The 24,232-nt window shown below is 39.8% G+C and overlaps 1 protein-coding gene across 14 annotated transcripts in view; it reads left to right on the plus strand.

The window, feature by feature from the left end:
- The window catches only part of SP100 (SP100 nuclear antigen), an 89,134-nt gene that overhangs the window by 36,566 nt on the left and 28,336 nt on the right, over positions 1–24,232 (plus strand). For 5 of the 14 annotated variants that reach the window (XM_044380891.3, XM_026491735.4, XM_044380883.3 and 2 more), the window contains 10 exons: positions 2,287–2,433; positions 3,201–3,290; positions 4,806–4,889; positions 5,739–5,792; positions 6,221–6,313; positions 7,411–7,464; positions 7,798–7,851; positions 8,099–8,182; positions 12,001–12,117; positions 13,126–13,179. In XM_044380891.3, coding sequence (XP_044236826.2) covers positions 2,287–2,433; positions 3,201–3,290; positions 4,806–4,889; positions 5,739–5,792; positions 6,221–6,313; positions 7,411–7,464; positions 7,798–7,851; positions 8,099–8,182; positions 12,001–12,117; positions 13,126–13,179 — 831 coding nt within the window. The remainder of the gene's footprint in view (positions 1–2,286; positions 2,434–3,200; positions 3,291–4,805; positions 4,890–5,738; positions 5,793–6,220; positions 6,314–7,410; positions 7,465–7,797; positions 7,852–8,098; positions 8,183–12,000; positions 12,118–13,125; positions 13,180–24,232) is intronic. The other 9 variants (XM_048214092.2, XM_044380886.3, XM_048214089.2 and 6 more) reach the window with 4 other exon arrangements.

Genomic DNA, 24,232 nt, shown 5'->3' on the forward strand with positions numbered 1-24,232 from the left:
TCTTATCCCCTTGGCACCTCTTCTGCCTCACTCTAGACCCTGCTGGGTCCTGGGAGATAGTGATAAAGAATGTTGAGAAAAAGAGTATGAATAGAGACATATACAGAAGGAAGTCAATACCAGTAAATAGAAAAAATGGGGGGAGGCATAAAGAGAATGAGTGGAAGATGAGTTAAGGGACCATGAATGAAAAACTGGTAGAGAGTGGACCAAATAAAGATAGAGAAGACAAATGAAGACATTGTTCAATTTAAAGAGACGGTCACCCGAAAGAAGGCACAGAGGGTTCTTCCTAATACCATTGAGAAGACATCATTAAGGTGTCTGCGACCACCAAAATGACCCTTTCACTCCCTCAGATAAAAATAGGCCTCTACCTAGACATCTCATATCTCCATGGCTTCAATCACCATCTGAATCTATGGATTCCTACACACACCTCTGGTCCAGACCTGTCTTCTAGATTCATTCCTTCAAGTGCCTGAAGACTTGTAATCAAAGATCTGAAAGCCATCTCTATTTGGAAGCTATATTAGTTATCTATTGCTGTGTAACAAACAGTCCCCAAATTCAGTGGATTAAAACAATCATGACTTCATTTGCCACATCTGTCAATTCCAACTTGAAAATATGTCCAACCTGCCCATTTCTCTCCATTTCCAGAATGCTTACTCTAATCCAGATTCCAATCACTTCTAACTTCAAAATAGAGGAGCTGTCCTGCTGGCCTCCTCCCTCCGGTCTTGCTCCCCTCAGATCCATTCTCCACACTTTGGCTCAATGGGCATTGCAAAAATGCCAACGGGGTCATATGGCTTTCCTATTTAAACCCTTAGCATGAGGTCAACACAGCTTGGTGTAGAGTATTGAAGGATACCTCCCATACAGTTGCATAATCTCCCCCTCACACACTCTTCCACCACATCCCCACCTATACCAAATTCTGTTTGTTTACTTGAATTACCAAGCTCTCTCAATTATATCTCTGCCTTTACACATGCTTTTGGAAAACAGTTGGGTATACAGTCCCAAGTTGAAAATACACATAGCTTGTGACTCAGCAAATATATTCCTCAGCCAAAACCAACATAAATGCATACTGTGTTCAAAAAAAGAAGATGAACACATAGAAAAGCAGCATTATTCATAATAGCCAAAATCTTGAAACAGCACAAATGGGTTTCCTATGGTTTTATTTTTCATGGCTTATTTCTATGATGGAATACTATATGGCAGTGAAAAAGCAAAATGAATACAGATGATTCTCACAAACATATATTGAGAAAGGAAGCCAAATTTCCCCCCTGGCCCCCACCAAATGACAGAGAGACAGAGAAAGAGCAAACAAGAGAGAGGAGACATGATTCCATTTATATAAACATGTGTATTTTGGAATTGACAAAATTAATAATTAGTGGTATTACAAATCAGGATGAGCAGGTTATTAACTTGAGCTACATGGTGGAGACAGTTAGTGGGAGGCATCACGAAGAGGCTTCCAGGGTAGAAGTAATCTTCTATTTCTCGACCACAGTGACAGTTACCCAGATATGCTCACTTTGTGATGATTCAAAATTTATGATTTACCCCTTTCTTTTTTCTTTTTTTTAATAATGTTTTTTATTAGATTATCTTAGTCACCATACAGTACATCCTTAGTTTTTGATGTAAAGTTCCATGATTCATTACTTGCGTGTAACACCCAGTGCACCATGCAATACACGCCCTCCTTACTACCCATCACCAGCCTGTCCGGTTCCCCCACCCCCCTCCCCTCTGAAGCCCTCAGTTTGTTTCCCCTTTCTATCTATGCACATTATACCGAAAATATAATTTTTATTTTTAAAAGAGCAACAAGTGGGGTTCCGGGGTGGCTCAGTCAGTTAAGCATCCAACTCTTGGTTTTGGCTCAGGTCATGATCTCAGGGATGTGAGATAGAGCCCCGCATGAGGCTCCAAGCTTAGTGCAGAGTGTGCCTGAGATTCTCTCTCCCTCTGCCCCCACTAAAATAAATAAATAAATCTTTAAAAACAAAAGAGCAAAAAATAATTCATCAAAGGATGAGAAGAGAAAATAAAAACAAACAAAAAAACCCCCAAACCCGGAGTCCAGAGAGGCACTGAGGAAGGGACACAGTTAAGCAACAGGAAAGAAGAGAAGTGGGGGCAAAGCTTCACCCCTGCAGTGGATTCACAGGGAGAAGGACTTATCAATAGTAGTGAACGGTGTTTACTCCCTTTGGGGGAGACAAATGAAAATTCTTCATTCATTACGATTTGATCCAGGAGCAGAGCTACCCAACCACGGAATCCAACTCAGTCCCTGTTCTGTATCTCTGGTGAATATAAAGAAGGAAAAGCCATTTTTTAACTCGAGAGTTGAACACCAAGCCCAAGCAAGGGCTAACCGTGACCAAGCATCTGACATAATAGGTAAGGCTGACTGAAAGAGTGTGTAAGGCGCATTCCAGGCAAGGGGCTGGGACATGTCGTCGGCGTCCATCGAGGCAGTCCATTTTGCCTTGGATGGAGGCAAGGGGGGAGGAACCAGCATCATGTGCAGTGAGCTCAGCCAGAGAAAGTCCCAGTAATCAAAAAAATACCAAAAGACAGAAATGGTAGATTTAAGTATTAATGTATGGGAGACTATTCCTAAAGCAAAAGAAGAAAGTATGGGGGTAGGAGTTGAAGAAAAGGGAAAAAACATCAGAGAGCCAAGACATTCATGAGAGGGGATGAAGAAGGAAACACATGAAGACAAAGGAAGGTATGGAGAGATACCACTGCCAGAAAGAGAGGCATAAGTAGGGGCAATGGGCAGAGCCAAGAGGAAAGTGAAGTAAATTGAGAATAAAAGATAGAGGTAGCCTGAGGGTGGGAGTAGGAGATCACATGGGGAGGGGGGCGGTAGGAGGTCACAGAAGGGTGGGGGTAGTATGAAGGCAGGAGTAAGAGGTCGCATGCAAGTCGGGGAAGAACAGTGTTGGCAGCGTGGGCAAAGCTGCCCTCCACGCGTGAGCTCCATCACCTTTAGTTTAGGACTGGAGTAACCTGCAGGTCACGCACATTCCAAGCACAGACCAGGGTGCCTTGAGTTAACTTAGCTTCTAGGTCTTCCTAGTGGTCCTATCGCAGGGTTGCCTGCTGTGCGGCCTCATTGGCCCCACCCTGAAGCTAAAAGGCTTTGCTGCTCTGTGCAGTGATCAACAGTGACTCCGAGGAATCCTGTGATGAAGATGAGCCCCCAGAGCCCCCAGAAGCCTCCACATCAGCACTGGAAAGCAGACCTGGTAAGGAAGTGGGAAAACAGGCTTTGGCTACGGGAATCTGAATGAAGAACTACTGTTTGATGCATCGTATTTGGCGCCTAGTCTCTATGATAGATTCAGTTTATCCTGGGATCCCATTCTCTGCATTTATTTTACTTGACCTTTTTGGGAAATGCAGGGAGATAAAAAACCATTATGTATATACTTTTTGAAGATGGAGGCCTATTAATTGATAGGTCTTACTTATCAATACTTGCACCCATATACTGATTATATAGAAGGAAGAGGCTACCAAAATGATGAATTTGTTTTTGAAACTAGCCAGTTTCTATGCTTATATGGTGTTGGATTTATACAGTGATTTCTGTAGGGAACAGAAAGCTAAATATTCCTTTATTAGAAGGTCATATTGTCATGTGATCACAAACTGAATTGTGTCAGAAGACAACTCATCCAGCTATCGGATGTTAGCAGAAATAAGATTCAGATAGAGTACTCTGAAACCTAAAGTATTGTTTTTGAGAGTTCTTCAGCAAGTCATGGCATATATAATGATTTTTCCAAGGACTTTTGCAAATAATACCTCACTTTTCAATTTATAACACTCTTAAGTACCCCAGACATTGTTCTCCTTGTTTTCTAGAGAAAACACAATCACATCAATGTTTCAAGGTCTTTTACAAAGTCTCATGGATAATTAAAGGGACAGACAAGACTAGCATCCTGGATTCTGCATTTTTGCTTTGTAAAATTCAAGCTAAAAATGATTATCAAAATGTTATGTTTCCTTAGTTTCAAGGGTAGCATGAGTGGTCCTAAGATTTGCAGCTCTTTTATGTACAACTTGGTGGTCTGTTTTCCCTTTCTACTTTCTAGACCCGAAGAATATTAGAAACATGCCTATTTGGGGAAACAAACTTGGAAAAGACCTAAAACCAAATAAAAATGTTTCCCGATCCTGATGTTACCAATGAACAATATTTTAAATGATACATCATTCTCATGGCTCACTAGATCCATCAAAGTAAAATCTAGATTTGCTTCAAGTTTTAAAGAGTGCACATTTTAACTTTTGTCTTAGTGTAGCAAATTGATCCAAAAGGCTGTTCCAAAATATGGCCAGGATCCAGACACGAGATTATTTCTCAGCCTCGCAAATGTTCAACAAGTCACTGGGTTGGGGAGGAGGAGGGGAAGAGTCTTGCCGTTGTCAGCACAAGATTTCGAAGGTCTCCCAAGGTGAGAAACAGCAGAGATGAAGGAAGTGTGAAGTGACGATGAAGGGGTAAGAAGTAGAAGAGAGAGAGAGTATGGGAAGGAAAGGTTCAAACAGAGCAAAGTTGCCCCTTGCCTGTGGGGACAGGGAATGGAGTGTGACTACAATTCAAGGCAGGTGGCTTAGAAGGACAGACCAGGGTGACACTGTGGCAGACCACAATTTGCATGGTTTTCTAGATTTTTCCAGCTGTTCTTATGATATTTCCTGCTAATATCTTAGTTTCGTGGTCACACGCTGAGACCTATTCCTTTGTGCAGTGACCAATAACCTTGACTCATTAGAATCAAGTGAGAGAGGAGAGTCCCAAGAAGCCACCTGCTCACGACTTCTGATTACACTAGGTAAGAACTTTAGGATTGCAACCCTGGATGACAAATATTCGGAGTCTAAATCCAGAGCTCTGTTTTCCTGATGAATCTTGTTTTGAGCATGCTCTATGAGCCTTGATCCTATGATTTCTAGGGACTATTTTCTGCATTTAATTTCTCTGGCCCTATTGGGAATGGAAGGAGGCAGGAAGGCATTATAAATTGTTATTTAACTGCACAGGCCCGTTTGATTGACATATAGAAAATGTAGCAAAAATATGCTGGTAAAATGACAAACTTTTTTTTCCTACACACTATCATGTATTAAAGCTGAAGAGCTGAAATAATGTACTTATTCTCTACCAATATGCTTTATATTCTATCCAACAGAGTAAGCGTGGTATACCTCTCTTTGCTGACACTACTGTCATGAGTCCCAAACCTAGAAAGCCTTCAAAGAATAATTTGTGCTATTTAATTATTGGTGGGAAAATGACCTCTGATCAGCTCTCCTCAAACCCAGATTACTTAAACCATTGGCTTACATTGTGATTTTTTAAAGGGCTTTGTAAATAAAGCTTCATTTTGTTTTCATTAAAAAACCTTAACAGGGAGATAGGATAACTAGGTTATCCCAGCTTTATAGATGAGGCAACTGTGGCTAGTAAGGTTGAAGAATCATTTACAAATTTACACAGAGAGTGAAAAGGAAAGCCATGCAGGAACCCAGCGTTATGCCCCAGGCCACCAGAACTGGATTCAGTTGAAGGAAAGAGAGGAAACTGGTCATTAAGTATATTATGATCGCAAGCCCACTGAGCGGTCACAGAATTCGTAAGATTATTGCATACAAATAATTGTTTCTTCCCTTTTACTTTTTAGACCCCATGAGTTTCAGAAAACCGACTACATCCAAAAAAAGAGTTTGGGAAGTAGGTAAGGGCAAATAAAAACTCTTCGTGGTTACAAATAAACAGCGTTTTCTACAAAAAATTCATTCTAATTCTTTGCTATATCCTTCAAAGTAGAAGATAAATTTGTTTTAATTTAAGATGGTTTGTATTTTAACTTTTGTATTAATTAGCTAGGCTAATGGTCGTAACAAGCAAACCCAAAGAAGTCAAGGGCTCAAACACAATAGAATTAAATTGTTTTCTCAAGTAAACATTCCAAGGAGTTTTAGATGGGGGAGGTGTGGGACCTTGTTTCAAGTGGGGTTCAGGGAAGTAGCCAAGTGGGAAATCTGCCTTCTTCAATACCAGATTCCCAAGATGTCCTGGGGATATTCTTGCCGTGGACTTTTTTACCTCTTGGCTCCTTTGTCATCCACTGAGACTTTCAAGGGACACTTGCTTCTTCCACAGTGAAAAGATTTGATGACTCTTCAGAGTCCAGTGAGGAAGAGGAGCCCCTGACAGCCTCGAGCTCAGCACTGAGAAGTGATTCTGATGAGGAGGGTAAGGACTACTATCATGGGCTCCCAGACACGAGGAAGCTGAGTTCAGAGTTCTTGTTTCCTAGGCATTTAACTCTGAGCCTACTCCAGAGAGAAATTGTTATAAATTCGGGTTTAACAAGATGGCTCTAGTTGAATGGCGGTGCCCTTTTTACTACATGCTCTCAGGTTTATTGACCCCAAAGTATTGAATTATATAGTGATTTCCACCTCCGCCCACTCCTGTTTTCTAGAGAGCAGAGAAAATGTGTATCTGCTATTGCTTGATTTTGTTGCAAAGTTGTTCAAAAATCAGAAGATTCTGATCACAGACTCTGATTATTGATGGAAAGAAAAGCTTCTGGTTATTACCATCAAATTCAATTTATAGCTTTTGACAGATGACCCCAATATGACATTGGCCTATATAATGATATTTGAAAATAACTTCACTAATAAGATAACCTTTTATGTCTATAACAACTTTAAAGGTCACGTGGGTAACTGTGGCTCTCTCCACTCCACAAGTGGGGAAACTAGCACATAAACATTTAAGGATCTTTTACACATCTTAGGTGGAAAGTTACTAGAAGAGGCAAAAGAGCCTGGACTCCCAGCAAACATCCATAGTCCTTTATTCAAAACCATGGAAGCCATACATAAAATAATAATCTCTTAGAGAGACAATGTGGTTTATATCCTACATATTACCACCCCCCCAAAAAAAAATCCAACAGGGTCTGGAACAGAATCCCATTCTCAAATATGCTATATTAATGTTCCTGCAACAAATTGTGTGAATTCACACCAAGTGTGAGAAATAAAGATTTTACAGGGACTCATGACAACTCAAGTCCAGACTCACTTCCAAGGTAGTTAGCTGAAAACCTATGGGAAAAATATGGATTTTCAAAACTTCTTTGATTTTGCAGGTGGGGCCAAAGGATTGTGGTTCTCTGCTCCATTTAGTAGTGATCTTTTTCCTTTAGATGAGAAGAGACAGAAATAATCATCATAGTGTCTGTCTAGTCCAAATCCTGTCTACAATGTGAGTAGTCATAAGATTTACAACTCTTATGTAATTGTAGATTACTGGTTGTGTTCTCCTTTACTTTTTAGATCCTGCGGATATTGGAAATAAATCTACTTGGGGAACAAACAAGAGGAAAAGATGTAAGAGCAATCAAAACTCTTGATGTAACAAATATCTTTCTTTACTACAAAAACTTTGTTCAAAATTTTTGTTATATCCTTTAAAATAAAAAAATAAATTTGTTGGCAATTTAATTGATTCACATTATGCATTTTGAATTAGGTGGGCTGGGCTAATTGATACAACACGTCGGCCTCAAAAAGTTCAATGCCACAAGTGCAATATAAGTATATTCTTCATTTGCTTAAATAGGATAAAGTAACTCCTGGAGTGGAGGGGTATTCTACTCTCTATGATTATTGAGGGCCCCAGCTGATAGAGGCCCTGCCATCTTGAAAATGTTGCTTCCACAGACTCCCTGGATAAGCAAAGGAACTGGAAGAAGTATGTTCAGACAAGTGGAGATGGTAAGACACGGTGACAAAGGGAGTGCCTTCCATGGCAAAGTTTTCCCCCAGCCCAGCCCTGGGGGTGGTTCCTGCAACAACCTTGAAAAATATGGCAAATGGAGCCACAGAGTAGCCTGGTGGTAGGAATAGTCCTGCTCCTCCTACGTGAGCTTCTCTTTCCAATTTTCCTTTTAAAGAATTTGGTGCTGGATTGGTTCCTAGGACACAGACTGGGACTGCTAAAGAATTTTATTTCTCTCTGCAGGGATCAGCGGTGATAACTTTTCAGAACTAAGTCATACAGAACAACCTCAGGAATCTTCTAGCTCAGTCCTAAGAAGTGGGTCAGGTAAAGAAGATTAGGACGCCAAGCCTTGGCCTGCAGAATGTCAGGAATTAAAAGCTACTATTTCCTTGTGCATTTTATTCTGAGCACCTTGAAGACCTGTATCCAGTTAATCCTGGGAGCTTTTTCTCAGCATTTTAGAAAATAGAAGGAGACAGGAAATTATTATAAATTCATGTTTATCAGGATGAGTCCTGTTGAATGAATGTATGTAATTATATACTGCTGTTGTGGAAGAAATGAACAGCAAAATGGTGGTATCTTTTTAATACCTACTGTCATGCCTACTAACACTAAGATCTTTAGATTTCTATAGTGATATCTTGGTTGACATTAATGTCATTTGTAATTGTAAAAGACTCAAAAGACAACTGGTCCTGCTATGTAATTATAGACAGAAATAAAAGCTTCAGATCAACAACTGTCAAACTTTAGTATAGTTTTTGACAGATGTCCATCACACTATTATTTGATTATACTGTGTTATTTTAATGTACTTTGGCAAATAAGATCTTACTGTCATCACAGTATCCTTAAGACTTAGGCAGGCTAATTCTTGTCATCCCCATTTTGGGGTGAAGAAATAGACATTTGACCAAACTGGCCAATTTGACCAAAGGTCAAAAAGTATGACCTTTGTATGTAACAGGCAGAAATATAAGAGCTGTATCCTGTGATCAAAGTCCAAAAAGGAGGTACAAGGGACCTGATATGTAGTAGCAGCAGCGTGTATCAGTGCCTGATGCAAGAAAACCTGTTTAACAACCATATAGATGATTGATAGATGATGGATGCATGGATGGATGGATAGATAATAGATAAATAAAAATGAAAATCATAAAGAAAAATAAGATGGTAGGAGTGGTGCCAGCTATAAGGCATACAAAATACCTAGAAGGACAGAGCCAAAAAGGATGAATAGAGAAATAAAAAGACACAGAGATTAAGAACATCACAGATGAAAAGAGAGAAAACAATGCAGAGGACAAGAGATATCAGGGAAATCAGGGAGAGACACTCACAGAATCAAGTGATGGAGATAGAAATGTGTAAGGGAAATGGTCAGAAAACTGAGAAATAAGGAGGAGAATGATGTGTGGCCAGATAGAAAAGGTGACAAGCACACCTTTGTTGGCTATAAGGTGTAATCACTGGAGCGGGTGTTTCCTCAGCTCACCTGAGCAGTGACTATAAATGAGCTTGACCACATCAAAGTGGTCACTGTCTATAGTCTGTCATTTCCTTATTGCTCTTCAGTGTCCTGTGAATTCAAAGCTCTTCAGAAGAATAAAGGAAGAGAGTCAGAAGAGATGCCAGCCTATAAGCATCTGATGGAGAAGCCAGTTATGATATCAATTATTCATTATCTTTGTTTTCCTATCTGCAACGAGGAAAAGCTCTTCCTTCTTTACCTTACCTCTTCCCCAAAAACATAGCATGTACGTGCACCCACAAAAGCACACACGTATGCACACACACTCCCGTACATAGACTTGTGCATGGACTTGGACTGCTTTCAACAGGCTTAAGGGAGCCAAAAGAGAGAGAAGAGTTGTGTCCTGAATGGAGGGAAGTGACGCTGAATGGATAACGTAAGGAGGAAGAACAGAAAGGATAGGCTGGGGTCTCCAAATGGAAAGACATCTGATCTTTTCAAGTGAACGTGGAATCCAAATATCACCAGATTCGGGAGTGTCGTGGGGGAAGAGTGATGATTTTCAAGATACCGCTCAAAAGTTGTACCAGAAGCATGGTAATAAAGACCATGACTGACTGAGTTTTGCAATGTAGAAAGTCCACAGGGAACTGGGAGAAGTAATAGTGGTCCACAGTGTAGTCAGTGTCAAAAGAGCAGGCATTTGGTCATGATGGTAGTAGCAGTCTGTGAGATGAAGCTAAATATAGATAAAGAAAATATAAAGACAAAGATTGTAATTGTGAAAACAGCCCAAAGATCAAGATAAGATTAAGAGAAACAGACTAGAAGCAAAGAGAAAATGGAAAAGGAAGTGACAGTAGAAAGAGGATTACTTCAACAATAAAACTAGATCCAGGGATAGAAGCATAGGAAAATAAATGGAGTGAGGTATATATATATAGGGTAATAAGTGGAGAGGAGAAAGAGGAGGCACACCATATAGAAAACCATATAGAGAACCATATATAAGAAGAGTAAAAGATGAGAGAAAAATGGCAGAGTGTAAAAGGAAGAGAAGCAAGACAGAGAAATTGTGGGATCTGAAATGGTCAGGAGACAAAAGCAATGTTCACATAAGGGGTGGTTCACAGTAGCAGTGAGTTTTCAGGGCAAGATGTTCCCAAGTATCAGTGTCCCCTATAATTCAACCAGATTACAAAAGACGTCACCCAGGCATTTCATCTACTCTTATAGTTTCAATCACCATCCACAACTTAATAGTTCCTAAGCATACATATCCAGCCCAGCCCTGTTCTCTAAGCAGCTAAGCTCATCCATCCAAATGGCAGAATGATCTCTGTCCAAGGTTCTGCAGGTCTGAGGCTTCACCACTTCAGGTGTCTTTCAAAACCTTCGAACTCAACCTTTCCACAACTGAGCACATCATGTTCCTAAAACAGCATCTGCTCCTCCAGTGTTTTCTGTTTCTAAAACACACTATTAATTGCCCCATTCTTTCAAGCTGTAATTCACAGAGTCACCCATGACACCATTGTCTCCTCAATTGATACACCACATCTATCATCTAACTCTATCAATTCTTCTTTTTCAATCTCCAACCTGTCCCTTCATCTCCATTCCCAGTGCTGACACTCGAATCCACATCTATATCACTTCTCACTTGAACTAGATCTACAGGGTCCTGTTCTCCTCCTGATCTTGTTCCCACCAAATGTATTCTAAGTGATTTAGCTGAACTGAACTTTCAAAACTGCACCCAATGTCCTCTAACTTCCTTTAGAATTAAGTCAATTCTCCTTCACGTAGCCTCCAAAGCCACTTACCTCAGGGCTCTTGCCTCTTTCTCCATCCTCATCAATGCTCCTTATTCTTTCACTTCATGCTCAGATATACTAAACTCCTTGTGGTTACTTGCTTTTGCTGAATCTAGACCTTTGCACATGCTTCTTCATGTTTCAATATATTCACTCATTTGTTTCTGTGTCAATTCTCTGGTTGCTCCTAAGATTGACAAGCACTGATGCTTCAGTAGTCTTGTGTCTGAATTATTATCAGCACTTATCTCAGCACCTGGCACCTGAAAGAGGCTTAGGAAACTTCTTGAGTGAGTGAAAAATATTGTTCACCTCCTGTATTCCAACATTTGGAAATTTGTCTGGCAAAAGCTACTTTATTATGGTATTTATACAGAATATTTACAAAATCTATTCCAATAATTGAATTCTATATATACATATATAAATATAATAAATAATATTTCTGGAAAAGGATAATATCATAAAGTAAATATAAGAGACTATAAAAAATGTCATAAAGTTGCATGGAGCACTGGGTGTTACATGCAAACAATGAACCATGGAACACTACCTCAAAAACTAATGATGTACTGTATGGTGACTTACATGTCATAATAAAAAATGCCATAAATGGATAGATGGAAAAAGCATATAAAGAAAAAGTAGAAGAACAAAACTACAGATTTAGGGCAAAGAGAAAAGGATAAAAGAGAAAAAATAGATTGAAAGGAAGGGACAAAGACAATGGGGAGCAAACAAAGAAAGATTTCAGAGGTAGAGACATCCTTTAGTGGAGGGATGGGGGAAGGGAGGATCATTGGAAGAGAGGAGATGCAAATGAGAACTCTTTCCAAATCATAATTTAGGAGCAGAGCCAAAAGGACTTGGAAATCAAAAGTGTTCCTGTGTCATGTGTTTTTCAGAAGGTACTTCAAGAGGTCAAAGAGCAAGGGCTGAGAGTAGCCAAGCATCTGACATAATGGGTAAGGCTGCCCAAGAGTCTTGGGGTGGAGGTTGTTCTTTGGATACCACAGACCCTGGGTATGTACTTGATCAGAGTTCAAGAGCACCAGGCAGCTCAATAATGGAATGGCCAGTTATGGAAATGCAGGCTCATAGGGCCCTAGGCTGCAGGATGTCAGGAGTCTGAAATCAGAGCTTTTGTTTCCTGCTGCACTTGTCTCCTAGCCCACTTTGATAAGGAAGGGGTATATCCATGCCAGAATCCCGTTCTCTGCATTTGCTTGACCTGAGCCTTTTGGGAATGGCAGAGAGGCAAGAGATCCTTATAAAGTCATGTTAAACAGGGTGGGCCTTGTGGATTTACATGGATGATCTCGTAGAAATTCACTGGTAAAAATGGCAGTATCTCATTTACTATATTAGTGAATCCTACTAAAGTATTGGATTTATACAGTGACATCCACCATTGTCCATGGAACGAAGAAATCCAAGTGTTCTTCAGTTGGTAGATAATAGTATCACTTTGTCACAACCTTGGAAAACCTCAAAAGACAAATGGTCCTGTTACCTGTCAGGAAAAGAAGGCCCCAGATAACTATTCTTAAACTCGGCATATAGTTCTAAGGGATACCCTCCAGTATGTTGACTAATACAGTGATTTCTCATTAACTTTTGTAAATAAGATCTTATTTAATTGTCATAAAAAATTTAAAGCCTGAACAGGATAACATTTGCTATCCCTGTTTCATGAACGAGGAAACTGATGTCCTTAAGAAATTAAGAGCCTAAAAAAAAAAAAAAAAGAAAGAAAAAGAAATTAAGAGCCTTTTCAAAGTCCCAGAGAAATAAAGGAAGACCTTAGATATCAATCCAGTACCTGTTTCCTTTAGAAGGAAGGCAGAGAAATGATACTCAGATCATTTATAAACTCATTATAAACTCAAGCCTTCCACAGTGTGAATTGTCATAAGATTTGTAAGTTTTATTTATAAACTACAGTTCTATGACCACCACCTATTACTTTCTAGATACCACGGATATTGGAAACAACTCTACTTCGGGAAAACACAAGGAGAAAAAAAGTAAGAATGAGTAAAAATTTGCTTGATTTTTATGTTACAAATGATGTGATTTTTAATGCTAAGACTTATCATTATTTTTTATACCTTTCATAAGAGAAAAAATGAATGCCTTTTAAAGTAACTATTTTTTTTTCCAAAATGGTCATATCTTCATGTTGTGTTTTATTCTGATTTTAAAATATGTTTCTTATAAGCATTGGTGTATGTCTTCCCAGAATTTTTCTATGCAAGTATTAACTCAGTTTGGAATATATTTTTATATATCTTAATATGATAATTCTATACATATTTTTCCTTTTCTTGCTTTTTAAAAATTGATATATCATACCGAAGCAGTAAAAACATTTAATGTTTTAATTAACTATTAAAAGTCTTCTTTGATGCTTTCACATGCACTAGTCTTCATTTTAGGGTGGTCGAGCATTTTTCATTTGTTATTAGTCATTTGTTTTTCTTCTTCTTTGAAGTCTTTGTCGTAGAGCGCTGTGTCAGTTTCCTGTTGTGGTGTTGGTCTTTCTCCTACATTGCTGAATGAATATACAAGAGGTTATTTGATGTATTAATCCTCGTCATATGTGTTGCTAATATGTAGTCCCATTTGTTTTCCTTTTATTTAATTAATTTATTTATTTTAATTTAAGATTATTTATTTATTTTAGAGACAGAGAAAGCGTGAGGGGGGGGGAGAGGGAGAGAATCCCAAGCAGACTCCCCTCTGAGCATGGAGCCCTACTAGAGGGCTCAATCTTATCACCCTGAGATCATGACCTGAGCCAAAATCAGGAATTGGAGGCTTAACTGACAGAGCCACCCAGGCGCCCCTGGTCCCTTCCTTTGAAGATTGATGATTTTTGATTGTTGACTCGTTGTTATGGATGGTGATGTCATAATCAATGTTGTTGGTTAATGAAGGTTCTCTGTACATCCCATTATGAAAGTGAGGCTGCCTCTGGACTGCATGTTCCCAGGAGGGCTGTAAAGATTGACCATAGCTGGGGGGACCTCCTGGCCTCACAGGAGAGGCAGAGGGAGGTAGCATGTGTGGAGAGCAGTGGTGGAAGGGGAGGCAGACCTCTTCCCAGGAGCCTGGGCCTGAAGGGATCTGAAGGGATCTGTCCCTGACAAGCTGATTTCTCCAGTCAAGAGGATGGAGCTGGTGTGGCTTGTCTAAGGGTGGCCTGCTGTGATCACCTGATCATGGCCTTTCTGATGGGGTTGTTAGCTGCCTCTTACCTCCTAACTCCTGGCAGACTTTGGCATCCGTGTGATCAGGTGAGTAAGCTAGGAGAATATGGTCCCTTTGAGGCCATGTGGATGAATGCACTCTTAATCTTTTGGGACACCACAACCCCCCACTCACTCTTTCCTGGTGCACTAATAGCTCTTTCCTAGTGATTTGGTGGTGGTGGTAGTGCTGATAGTGGTGGTGGTGGTGGTGGTGGTCCCTTCTCAACTTCCTGATATCTGCATATCGAATGCCCCCGGGTTTGGACCTGAGTGCTTTCCTCATCTCTAACTATACTCTCTCCCTAGAGATTTCATCTAGTCTGGTAGCTGTAAAGTCCTTCGATATGTTAATGACTGCCAATTATATTTCCCCTCCTCTAATCCCTTTCTTGAGCTATCAAATCATAAACCCAACTTCTTACTCCAAACTTCCACTTGCGTTCTAATAGGTGTGTCAAATTTGACATGTCAGATTTCTTTATTTCGGTCCCAAACCTGTCACTCATGACCAGTCATCCTTATCTCAGTAAATGGCATTACATCTACTCAGCTGCTTGAACCAAAAATGTAAGAGATATGCTTGATTCTTCCCTTTTCCTAACCACTCCCCATATTGACTCATCATCAGGTTTCAAACTATATATCAAATTTGTCCATTCTTTTTCTGCTTTGCCACTTCCCCAGTTCAAGCTCCATCATCTTGCATGTGGAATACTGCTGAGTCCTCTTACCTGGTCACTCTGCTTCCATTCTTGCCACCTATAATTCATTCTTCACTCAACAGCCTGCCACCCAACTGCTTACACCCTTTCAGTGGTTTCCAGCTAAACCTAGAAAAGCATTGCATAAGCTGCCCTTGATCACCTCTTAATCCCATCCCTTACTATTCCTGCTCACACATGCTACTCTGGCCCCTGTGAACAAACTGAGTGAGTTTCTGCCTCAGGACATTTGCACTTTCTTCTGACACTAATAAAATGCTTTCCCTCTCAGCTCAGGTATCTCCTCCTCAGAGAGGCTTTCCCTGATCCCCATTTCTGAAATAACCCCTCCAGCCTCTTTCACATTATCCTTTGACCTGTCTTTTTATCATGTTTTTTTATGCACAGAAGGTATGATCTTTGTGTGATCTAATTTGTCTGTGTTTTCCTTTATGATTGTGCTTTTCAATCTTGTTTTAAGAAATCTTAACATAACCTGAGGCTACCTTTCAGGTTACCTTTTCATACATTTCCTATTTTACTGAACATCTTAACCAATGAAGGACAGAATCCAGTAAATACTCTCTCTTCCATTTCTAAGATGAACAATTTTTTTAAATAGCTCTTCAAAGGATCCCCACCAGGATGAGGACCTAGTTAACCATAGTGGAGACCATCCCAATTGGCTTTCTCTCCTACTCTTTGCCTCTTCCCAGTTCCCTACTCTGGATTCTTGACACAGTTTCATATAAACTTCCTGAACACAAACCCTTATCTCAAAATCTGCTTTTGAGAATACCAGGCTAAGACACTCCTATTTCTTTTCTCATTTAATCCTTTGGGAATTGTTTTTTTTAGTGTAATATGAGGTAGGGGTCTAATTTTTTTCCAACATGGATAACCAATGATCCCAGCTTCTCCAATTACTCCAATACAATATCACATGGGGCATGGATCACGCTACCATATGTCTATATGGTTTTGTTGGGGGGCTTTCTAGGCTGATCCATTACTCTATCTAATTCTGCCTCGATACATAGCACATTCTAGTACTATAACTTCATAATATCTTGATATCCAGTTGAGCAAGTTTCTTTCAATTTATTTCTTTTTTAAAATTATCTTAGCTATTTTAGGGGCGCCTGGGTGGCTCAGTCGTTAAGCGTCTGCCTTCAGCTCAGGGTGTGATCCCAGGTTCCTGGGATCGAGCCCCACATCAGGCTCCTCTGCTATAAGCCTGCTTCTTCCTCTCCCACTCCCCCTGCCTGTGTTCCCTCTCTCGCTGGCTGTCTCTCTCTCTGTCGAATAAATAAATATAATCTTTAAAATAAATAAAATAAAACTATCTTAGCTATTTTGGACATTTTCTCTTTCATATAAATTTTGGTAGCATCTTGTCGAGTTCCCATGAAAATCCTATTGAATTTTTATTGAAATTGCTTAGCATGAATTTGGAAAAAATCGACATTTCTAAAATATCGAGTCTTCCAATTCATGAACATGATATATCTCACTACTTATTTATTCTGTTTTCTTGTAATATTCTTCATTTATTCAACAAGTACCTATTGCCAAAGCTGCCCAATAGGGGTAAAGAAGTCAACAAAATCTCATTGAACTTAAATTCTGGCAGGGATAATATAGACAATACATACATAAATACATAGTATTTTAAATGCCTCTGATTACCTCTGAAAATCTCATTTCTTACCGTCCTTTTCTTCACACACCATTCTGGCCTCCTTGAACAAATTAAATAATTTTCTGCCTCAGGACCTTGGCACTACATCAAATGCTTTTTCCCTCACCTCAGCTAAAGTGAGGAGAAAATAAAGCATAATGGAGGTATAGAGTGACAGAAACCATGTCTGGTATTTTCACTGTAAGCATCTTTGCTGTAGACATTTTTGCTACAAACATTTTTTTCCACATAGCTAATTGGCTGTAAGGCAATTTTGCCATTAAAAATTTTTTTTAAATAACTGGTTGACAGTTTGGTTTTATTTCTTCATTGACTCCGTACTCACATTTTTCTATTATATAAATCGTAGCCTTCAGAATGGTCTAACAGTGGTACACTTTGAACCCACGTTTCCCACAGAATTTTGGAATGTCTGTCAATGGACATGTAACAATATGCCGAGAAAATACAACAATGCGGAAAGCTTTCACAATGCAATACAAAGCTCAGTTACAGGTATGCATCCCAGTATTCGGAAACTGATGGAAGAAATTATAGTGAAAAAAGAAAAAATGCAATGCTGAACAAGGAGACAAAACAAGCAAAAATAAAATGTATAATACTATGAGCAAAAGACTTTGAAGACAAGTGCTTGGGTATAATCCACAAAATAAAATCGGTTACTTGTGCAGTATTGCCATGAATAGTATAGTGCCATGCACTATACATTTTGAATGTACTCAAATATTTTTTAATTGCCTGAAAAAGTCCTTTGAATTTTGTTATTCATTTTTCATGTTTCATTATGTCCTTTTTAATGAATATCCCTCTTTTATTTTTCATGATTTTATCTTTCATGGCAAAATTGCCTTATGGCCAGTTAGTTAAGCAGCAAAATGTTTGCAGTGAAAATGCGTGTAGCAAAGATGCTTACCGAGGAACAACCTAGCACCAGCAGAAACATGCCATCTTATATGGGGTGGCCAGTGAGAGCCTCACTGACAAGCTGAAACATAAGTAGATATCAAATGAGGTGAAGGAATAATTGATGGTACTGAGGCTGAGAAGACCTCAGGGCAGAGGCTGAGGCAAGATGCGTGGGATCTTTCGAGGAATGGCAAGGGGACTACTAGCTGGGGAGGTAAAGAGGGGTGAGTGGAAAGTGGTTTTTAAGATCATATAGACCTCATAGGCCATGATAAAAACTTTGGATTCTTGTCTCAGTAAGAGGAAAAGACACTACAGATTTTTGAGCTACGGAATGGTATAATCTCAGTAAAGTTTTTAAAGGATTGCTCTGTAAGCCACATGGAGAATAGCCTTTAGGAGGGTGGGATGAGAGATCAGTAGGGAGGCTCTTGTAATGACCTAGGCAAGGATGGTGCTGGAGTGGGATAAGTGGGTAGCAGTGCAGGTGTTCAGAAATCAGCAGGTTCTGAAAACACACACATATAACATACCAACACATATAAATATATTTTTTTAGGTTTCATTTATTTACAAATAAATAATTTTTATTATATATAAATATATATAATATAGAAATGTATTTATACAGGTAAATAGAATATATAATATGTAAACATGAATGTGTCATATGTGCAAATACATAAAAATTATAAATTATAAATACAATATAGGTAGAATATGACCATTACATATAATTAAATATATTATATAAAATATTTCTATAAATTATATAATATGTAAACATATATACATAAACTAAAAATATATATTTATATAATACATAAATATATATAAATAATATATAAAGTTATAAAACTGTATTTTATGCATATAAACATACACATATACAGTTTATATATTATATACAAATAAATATATAGTATTTCATATATAGCACTATAGTATAATATATATAGTTTATATACATATGGATATATAACATGTTATATATAGTATATAAATATAGATGCATATATATGTATATATAAAACTCCCCGATATTCCTAGCCATCTGGAAGGCCACACACAGGTCTAGGGAAGTGCATAGACCCAGGGCTGGGCACAGGCTCAGGAAAAATCTAAGCCCTCACCTTTCACCTCTGGCTACCCAGGAGGCTCTGTGCAAGCAGGAGGTGACAGCTAGGGTGGACTTGTAAACTGCCTACCTGTGCATTGAAGACATGTATCAACACAGGCTTTTATAACCCCTTGGCAAAAACTGGTAGACTTGATCAGGAGTTAAGATGGTGGAGGAGTAGGGGACCCCTTTTTCAGCTGGTCCCCTGAGTCGAGTCGGATAGGTACCAGACCAGCCTGAACATCCACGGAATCAGCATGAGACGCAGGAAGATGCATCTGGATCTCTACAAATGAACATCTCCAGCGCTGAGTATTGAGGTACGAAGCGGGGAGCTGTGAAACCGCGCACAGATATCAGAAGATAAATGGAAGGGGGAGGGAGCCGCAGCGTTTGGGTGCCGGGAAGCGGTAGCCACCTGCACGGGGGAGCGGGCGGACTCGCGGATGGCACCCACGAGAAAGCAGACTGAGACCGTGAGCCGGGAGCCCACGTCACCAGATTGAAACGGGGCTCCGGTGCGCTCACTGGAACCAGACTGAGACCAGGAGCTCAGGAGCGCACAGGGCGGCTGGTGGCTGGCGGAGTTAGAAACACAAAGGACAGAGACACGCCGGCCCTGGAATTGAGGGCTGGGACGCCGGGTGTGGGGCACACATCCCGGGATGCTGCAGGGTTGAGCAGCACCAACAGAAACAGAGTTAAAGTGGCCAGATCATCAGTGGAGAACAGTCCACGATCCCCTCTGTTCTGAGACAGAGGCTGAGATTCGGCCACTGCTGCTCTGACTCTCAGAAGAGGCACAGCAAACCGCCAGGGAAAGCCGCCAGAGAACAAAAGCCTGGAAATACCGGCTCACAGTGTGCCCATGCCCATCCCCCCTCGCAGGGGACACGGAGACTCTACCCAACCAGGGTTGCCTGAGTATCGGCGCGGCAGGCCCCTCCCCCGGAAGGCAGGCTGAAAAATCAAGAAGCCCACATCCCTAAGATCCCTATAAAACAAGGGCGCACGGCCTGGGTCCCATCAATAATTTGGGCTCTGGACAACCCCGCAACCTCTCCTCATCAGAATGACGAGAAGGAGAAATACCCCCCCAGCAAAGAAAAGACAATGAGTCTGTGGCCTCTGCCACAGAACTAATGGATATGGATATAACCAAATTATCAGAAATGGAATTCAGAGTAACAATGGTCAAGATGATGTGTAGACTTGAAAAAAGTATTAACAAAAATGTTAATGAGAATATAGAATCTCTAAGGGCGGAAATGAGAGCGAATCTGGCAGAAATTAAAAATTCTATGAGCCAAATGCAGTCAAAACTAGAGGCTCTGATGGCCAGGGTGAAAGAGGCAGAAGAACGTATCAGCGAATTGGAGGATGGGTTAGTAGAAGAGAAAGCTAAAATAGAATCTGGACTCAAAAAAATCCACGCCCAAGAATGTAGGTTACAGGAGATTACTGACTCAGTGAAACGTTCCAATGTCAGAATCATCGGCATCCCCGAGGGGGTGGAGAAAAACAGAGGTCTAGAAGAGATATTTGAACAAATTGTAGCTGAAAACTTCCCTAATCTAGCAAGGGAAACAAACATTCATGTCCAAGAGGCAGAGAGGACCCCTCCCAAGCTCAACCACGACAAACCTACGCCACGTCATAGTGCAATTTGCAAATATCAGATCCAAGGATACAGTATTGAAAGCGGCCAGGGCAAAGAAATTTCTCACGTACCAAGGCAAAGGTATCAGAATTACGTTCAACCTGTCTACACAGACCTGGAATGAGAGAAAGGGTTGGGGGGCCATTTTTAAAGCTCTTTCAGAGAAAAACATGCAGCCAAGGATCCTTTATCCAGCAAGGCTGTCATTCAGAATTGATGGAGAAATAAAGACCTTTCAGAATTGCCAGTCATTGACCAATTTCGTAACCACAAAACCAGCCCTACAGGAGATATTAAGGGGGGTTCTATAAAAGCAAAAAGGCCCCAAGAGTGATACAGAACAGAAAGTCACAATCTATAGAAACAAAGACTTTACTGGCAACATGGCATCATTAAAATCATATCTCTCAATAATCAGTCTCAATGTAAATGGCCTAAATGCTCCCATAAAGCGCCACAGGGTTGCAGACTGGATAAAAAGACATGACCCATCCATTTGCTGTCTACAAGAGACTCATTTTGAACCTAAAGATACATTCAGACTGAAAGTAAAAGGATGGAATACCATCTTTCACGCCAATGGACCTCAAAAGAAAGCTGGGGTAGCAATTCTCATATCAGACAGATTGGATTTTAAACAAAAGACTATAGTTAGAGACACAGAAGGGCACTATATTATTCTTTTTTTTTATTATTATTAATGATTTTTTATTATATTATGTTAGTCACCATACAGTACATCCCCGGTTTTCGATGTAAGGCTCGATGATTCATTAGTTGTGTATAACACCCAGTGCACCATGCAATATGTGCCCTCCTTACTACCCATCACCGGTCTATCCCATTCCCCCACCCCCCTCCCCTCTGTAGCCCTCAGTTTGTTTCTCATAGAGAAGGGCACTATATTATTCTTAAAGGATGTACCCAACAAGTGGATATGGCAATTATAAATATATATGCCCCCAACAGGGGAGCAGGAAGATACACAAGCCAACTCTTAGCCAGAATAAAGAGACATATAGATAAAAATACGTTAATAGTAGGGGACCTCAACACTCCACTATCAGAAATAGAACACCCATGCAGAAAATCGACAAAGAAACAAGGGCTTTGAATGCCATACTCGATGAGTTGGACCTCATAGATATATATAGAACACTACACCCCAGAACCAAAGAATACTCATTCTATTCTAATGCCCATGGAACATTCTCAAGAATAGACCATGTTCTGAGTCACAAAACAGGTCTCAACCGATACCAAAAGACTGAAATTATTCCCTGCATATTCTCAGACCACAACACTTTGAAATTGGAACTCAACCACAAGGAAAAATTTGGAAGAAACTCAAACACTTGGAGACTAAGAACCATCCTGCTCAGGAATGATTCGATAAACCAGGAAATCAAAAATCAATTTAAACAATTTATGGAGACCAACAAGAATGAAAACACAACGGTCCAAAACCTATGGGATACTGCAAAGGAGTCCTAAGGGGGAAATACATAGCCATCCAAGCCTCACTCAAAAGAATAGAAAAATCTAAAATGCAGTTTTTATATTCTCACCTCAAGAAGCTGGAACAGCAACAGAGGGACAGGCCTAATCCACGCACGAGGAAGCAGTTGACCAAGATTAGAGCAGAAATCAATGAATTAGAAACCAGGAGTATAGTAGAGCAGATCAACAGAACTAGAAGCTGGTTCTTTGAGACAATTAATAAAATTGACAGACCACTGGCAAGACTTATCCAAAAAATAGAGAAAGGACCCAAATTAATAAAATTATGAGTGAAAAAGGAGAGGTCACAACCAACACCAATGAAATTGGAAGGATTATTAGAGACTTTTATCAACAGCTTTATGCCAATAAATTAAGCAAGCTGGAAGAGATGGAGGCCTTCCTGGAAACCTAAACTACCAAGACTGAAACAGGAAGAAATTGATTTTTCAAACAGGCCAATTAATTATGAAGAGATTGAGTCGGTGGTAAACAACCTTCCAAATAACAAAACTCCAGGCCCGGACGGTTTTCCTGGGGAATTCTACCAAACATTCAAAGAAGAAATAATACCTATTCTCCTAAAGCTATTTCAAAAAATAGAAACAGAAGGAAAGCTACCAAACTCATTCTATGAGGCCAATATTACCTTGATCCCCAAACCAGGCAAAGACCCCCTCAAAAAGGAGAATTACAGACCGATTTCCCTAATGAATATGGACGCCAAAATCCTCAACAAGATCCTGGCTATTAGAATCCAACAGTACATTAAAAGGATTATCCATCATGACCAAGTGGGATTCATACCTTGGATGCAAGCATGGTTCAACATTCGCAAATCTATCAGTGTCTTAGATTTTATCCAGAAAGAAAAATTCAAAAATCATATGATTCTCTCAATAGATGCATAAAAAGCATTTGACAAAATAAAGCATCCTTTCCTGATTAAAACCTTTCAGAGTGTAGGGATAGAGAGTACATTCCTCAATCTCATAAAAACCATCTATGAAAAGCCTACAGCAAATATCATTCTCAATGGGGAAAAGCTGGAAGCCTTTCCCTTAAGATCAGGAACATGACAAGGATGCCCACTCTCACCACTATTATTCAACATAGTACTAGAAGTCCTTGCAACAGCAATCAGACAACAAAAAGGGATAAAAGGTATCCAAATCGGTAAAGAAGAAGTCAAAATGTCTCTCTTCACAGACGACATGATACTGTATATGGAAAACCCAAAAGAATCCACTCCCAAACTATTAGAAGTTATAGAGCAATTCAGTGATGTGGCGGGATACAAAATCAATGCTCAGAAATCATTTGCATTTCTATACATGAATAATGAGACTGAAGAAAGAGAAATTAGGGAATCCATCCCATTTACAATAGCACCAAAAACCATACATTACCTTGGAATTAACTTAACCAGAGACGTAAAGGACCTATATTCTAGAAACTATAAATCACTCTTGAAAGACATTGAAGAAGACACAAAAAGATAGAAAAATATTCCATGCTCATGGATCGGAAGAATTAACATAGTTAAAATGTCCATGTTACCCAGAGCAACCTACACTTTCAATGCTATCCCGATCAAAATACCAATGACATTTTTCAAAGAACTGGAACAAATAGTCCTTAAATTTGTATGGAACCAGAAAAGGCCCCGAATCGCCAAGGAACTGTTGAAAAGGAAAAACAAAGCTGGGGGCATCACAATGCCGGATTTCGAGCTGTACTACAAAGCTGTGATCACAAAGACAGCATGGTACTGGCACAAAAACAGACACATAGACCAATGGAACAGAATAGAGAACCCAGAAATGGACCCTCGGCTCTTTGGGCAACTAATCTTTGATAAAGCAGGAAAAAACATCCAGTGGAAAAAAGACAGTCTCTTCAATAAATGGTGCTGGGAAAATTGGACAGCTACATGCAAAAGAATGAAACTTGACCACTCTCTCACACCATACACAAAGATAAACACCAAATGGATGAAAGACCTCGATGTGAGACAGGAATCCATCAAAATCCTAGAGGAGAACATAGGCAGCAACCTCTACGACATCGGCCAAAGCAAGCTTTTTCATGACACATCTCCAAAGGCAAGAGAAACAAAAGATAAAATGAACTTGTGGGACTTCATCAAGATAAAAGCTTCTGCACAGCCAAGGAAACAATCAAAAAAACTAAGAAGCAGCCCACGGAATGGGAGAATATATTTGCAAATGATGCTA

The sequence above is a fragment of the Ursus arctos genome, unplaced genomic scaffold, assembly GCF_023065955.2.
Source record: "Ursus arctos isolate Adak ecotype North America unplaced genomic scaffold, UrsArc2.0 scaffold_1, whole genome shotgun sequence".
In the NCBI taxonomy this organism is placed as follows: domain Eukaryota; kingdom Metazoa; phylum Chordata; class Mammalia; order Carnivora; family Ursidae; genus Ursus; species Ursus arctos.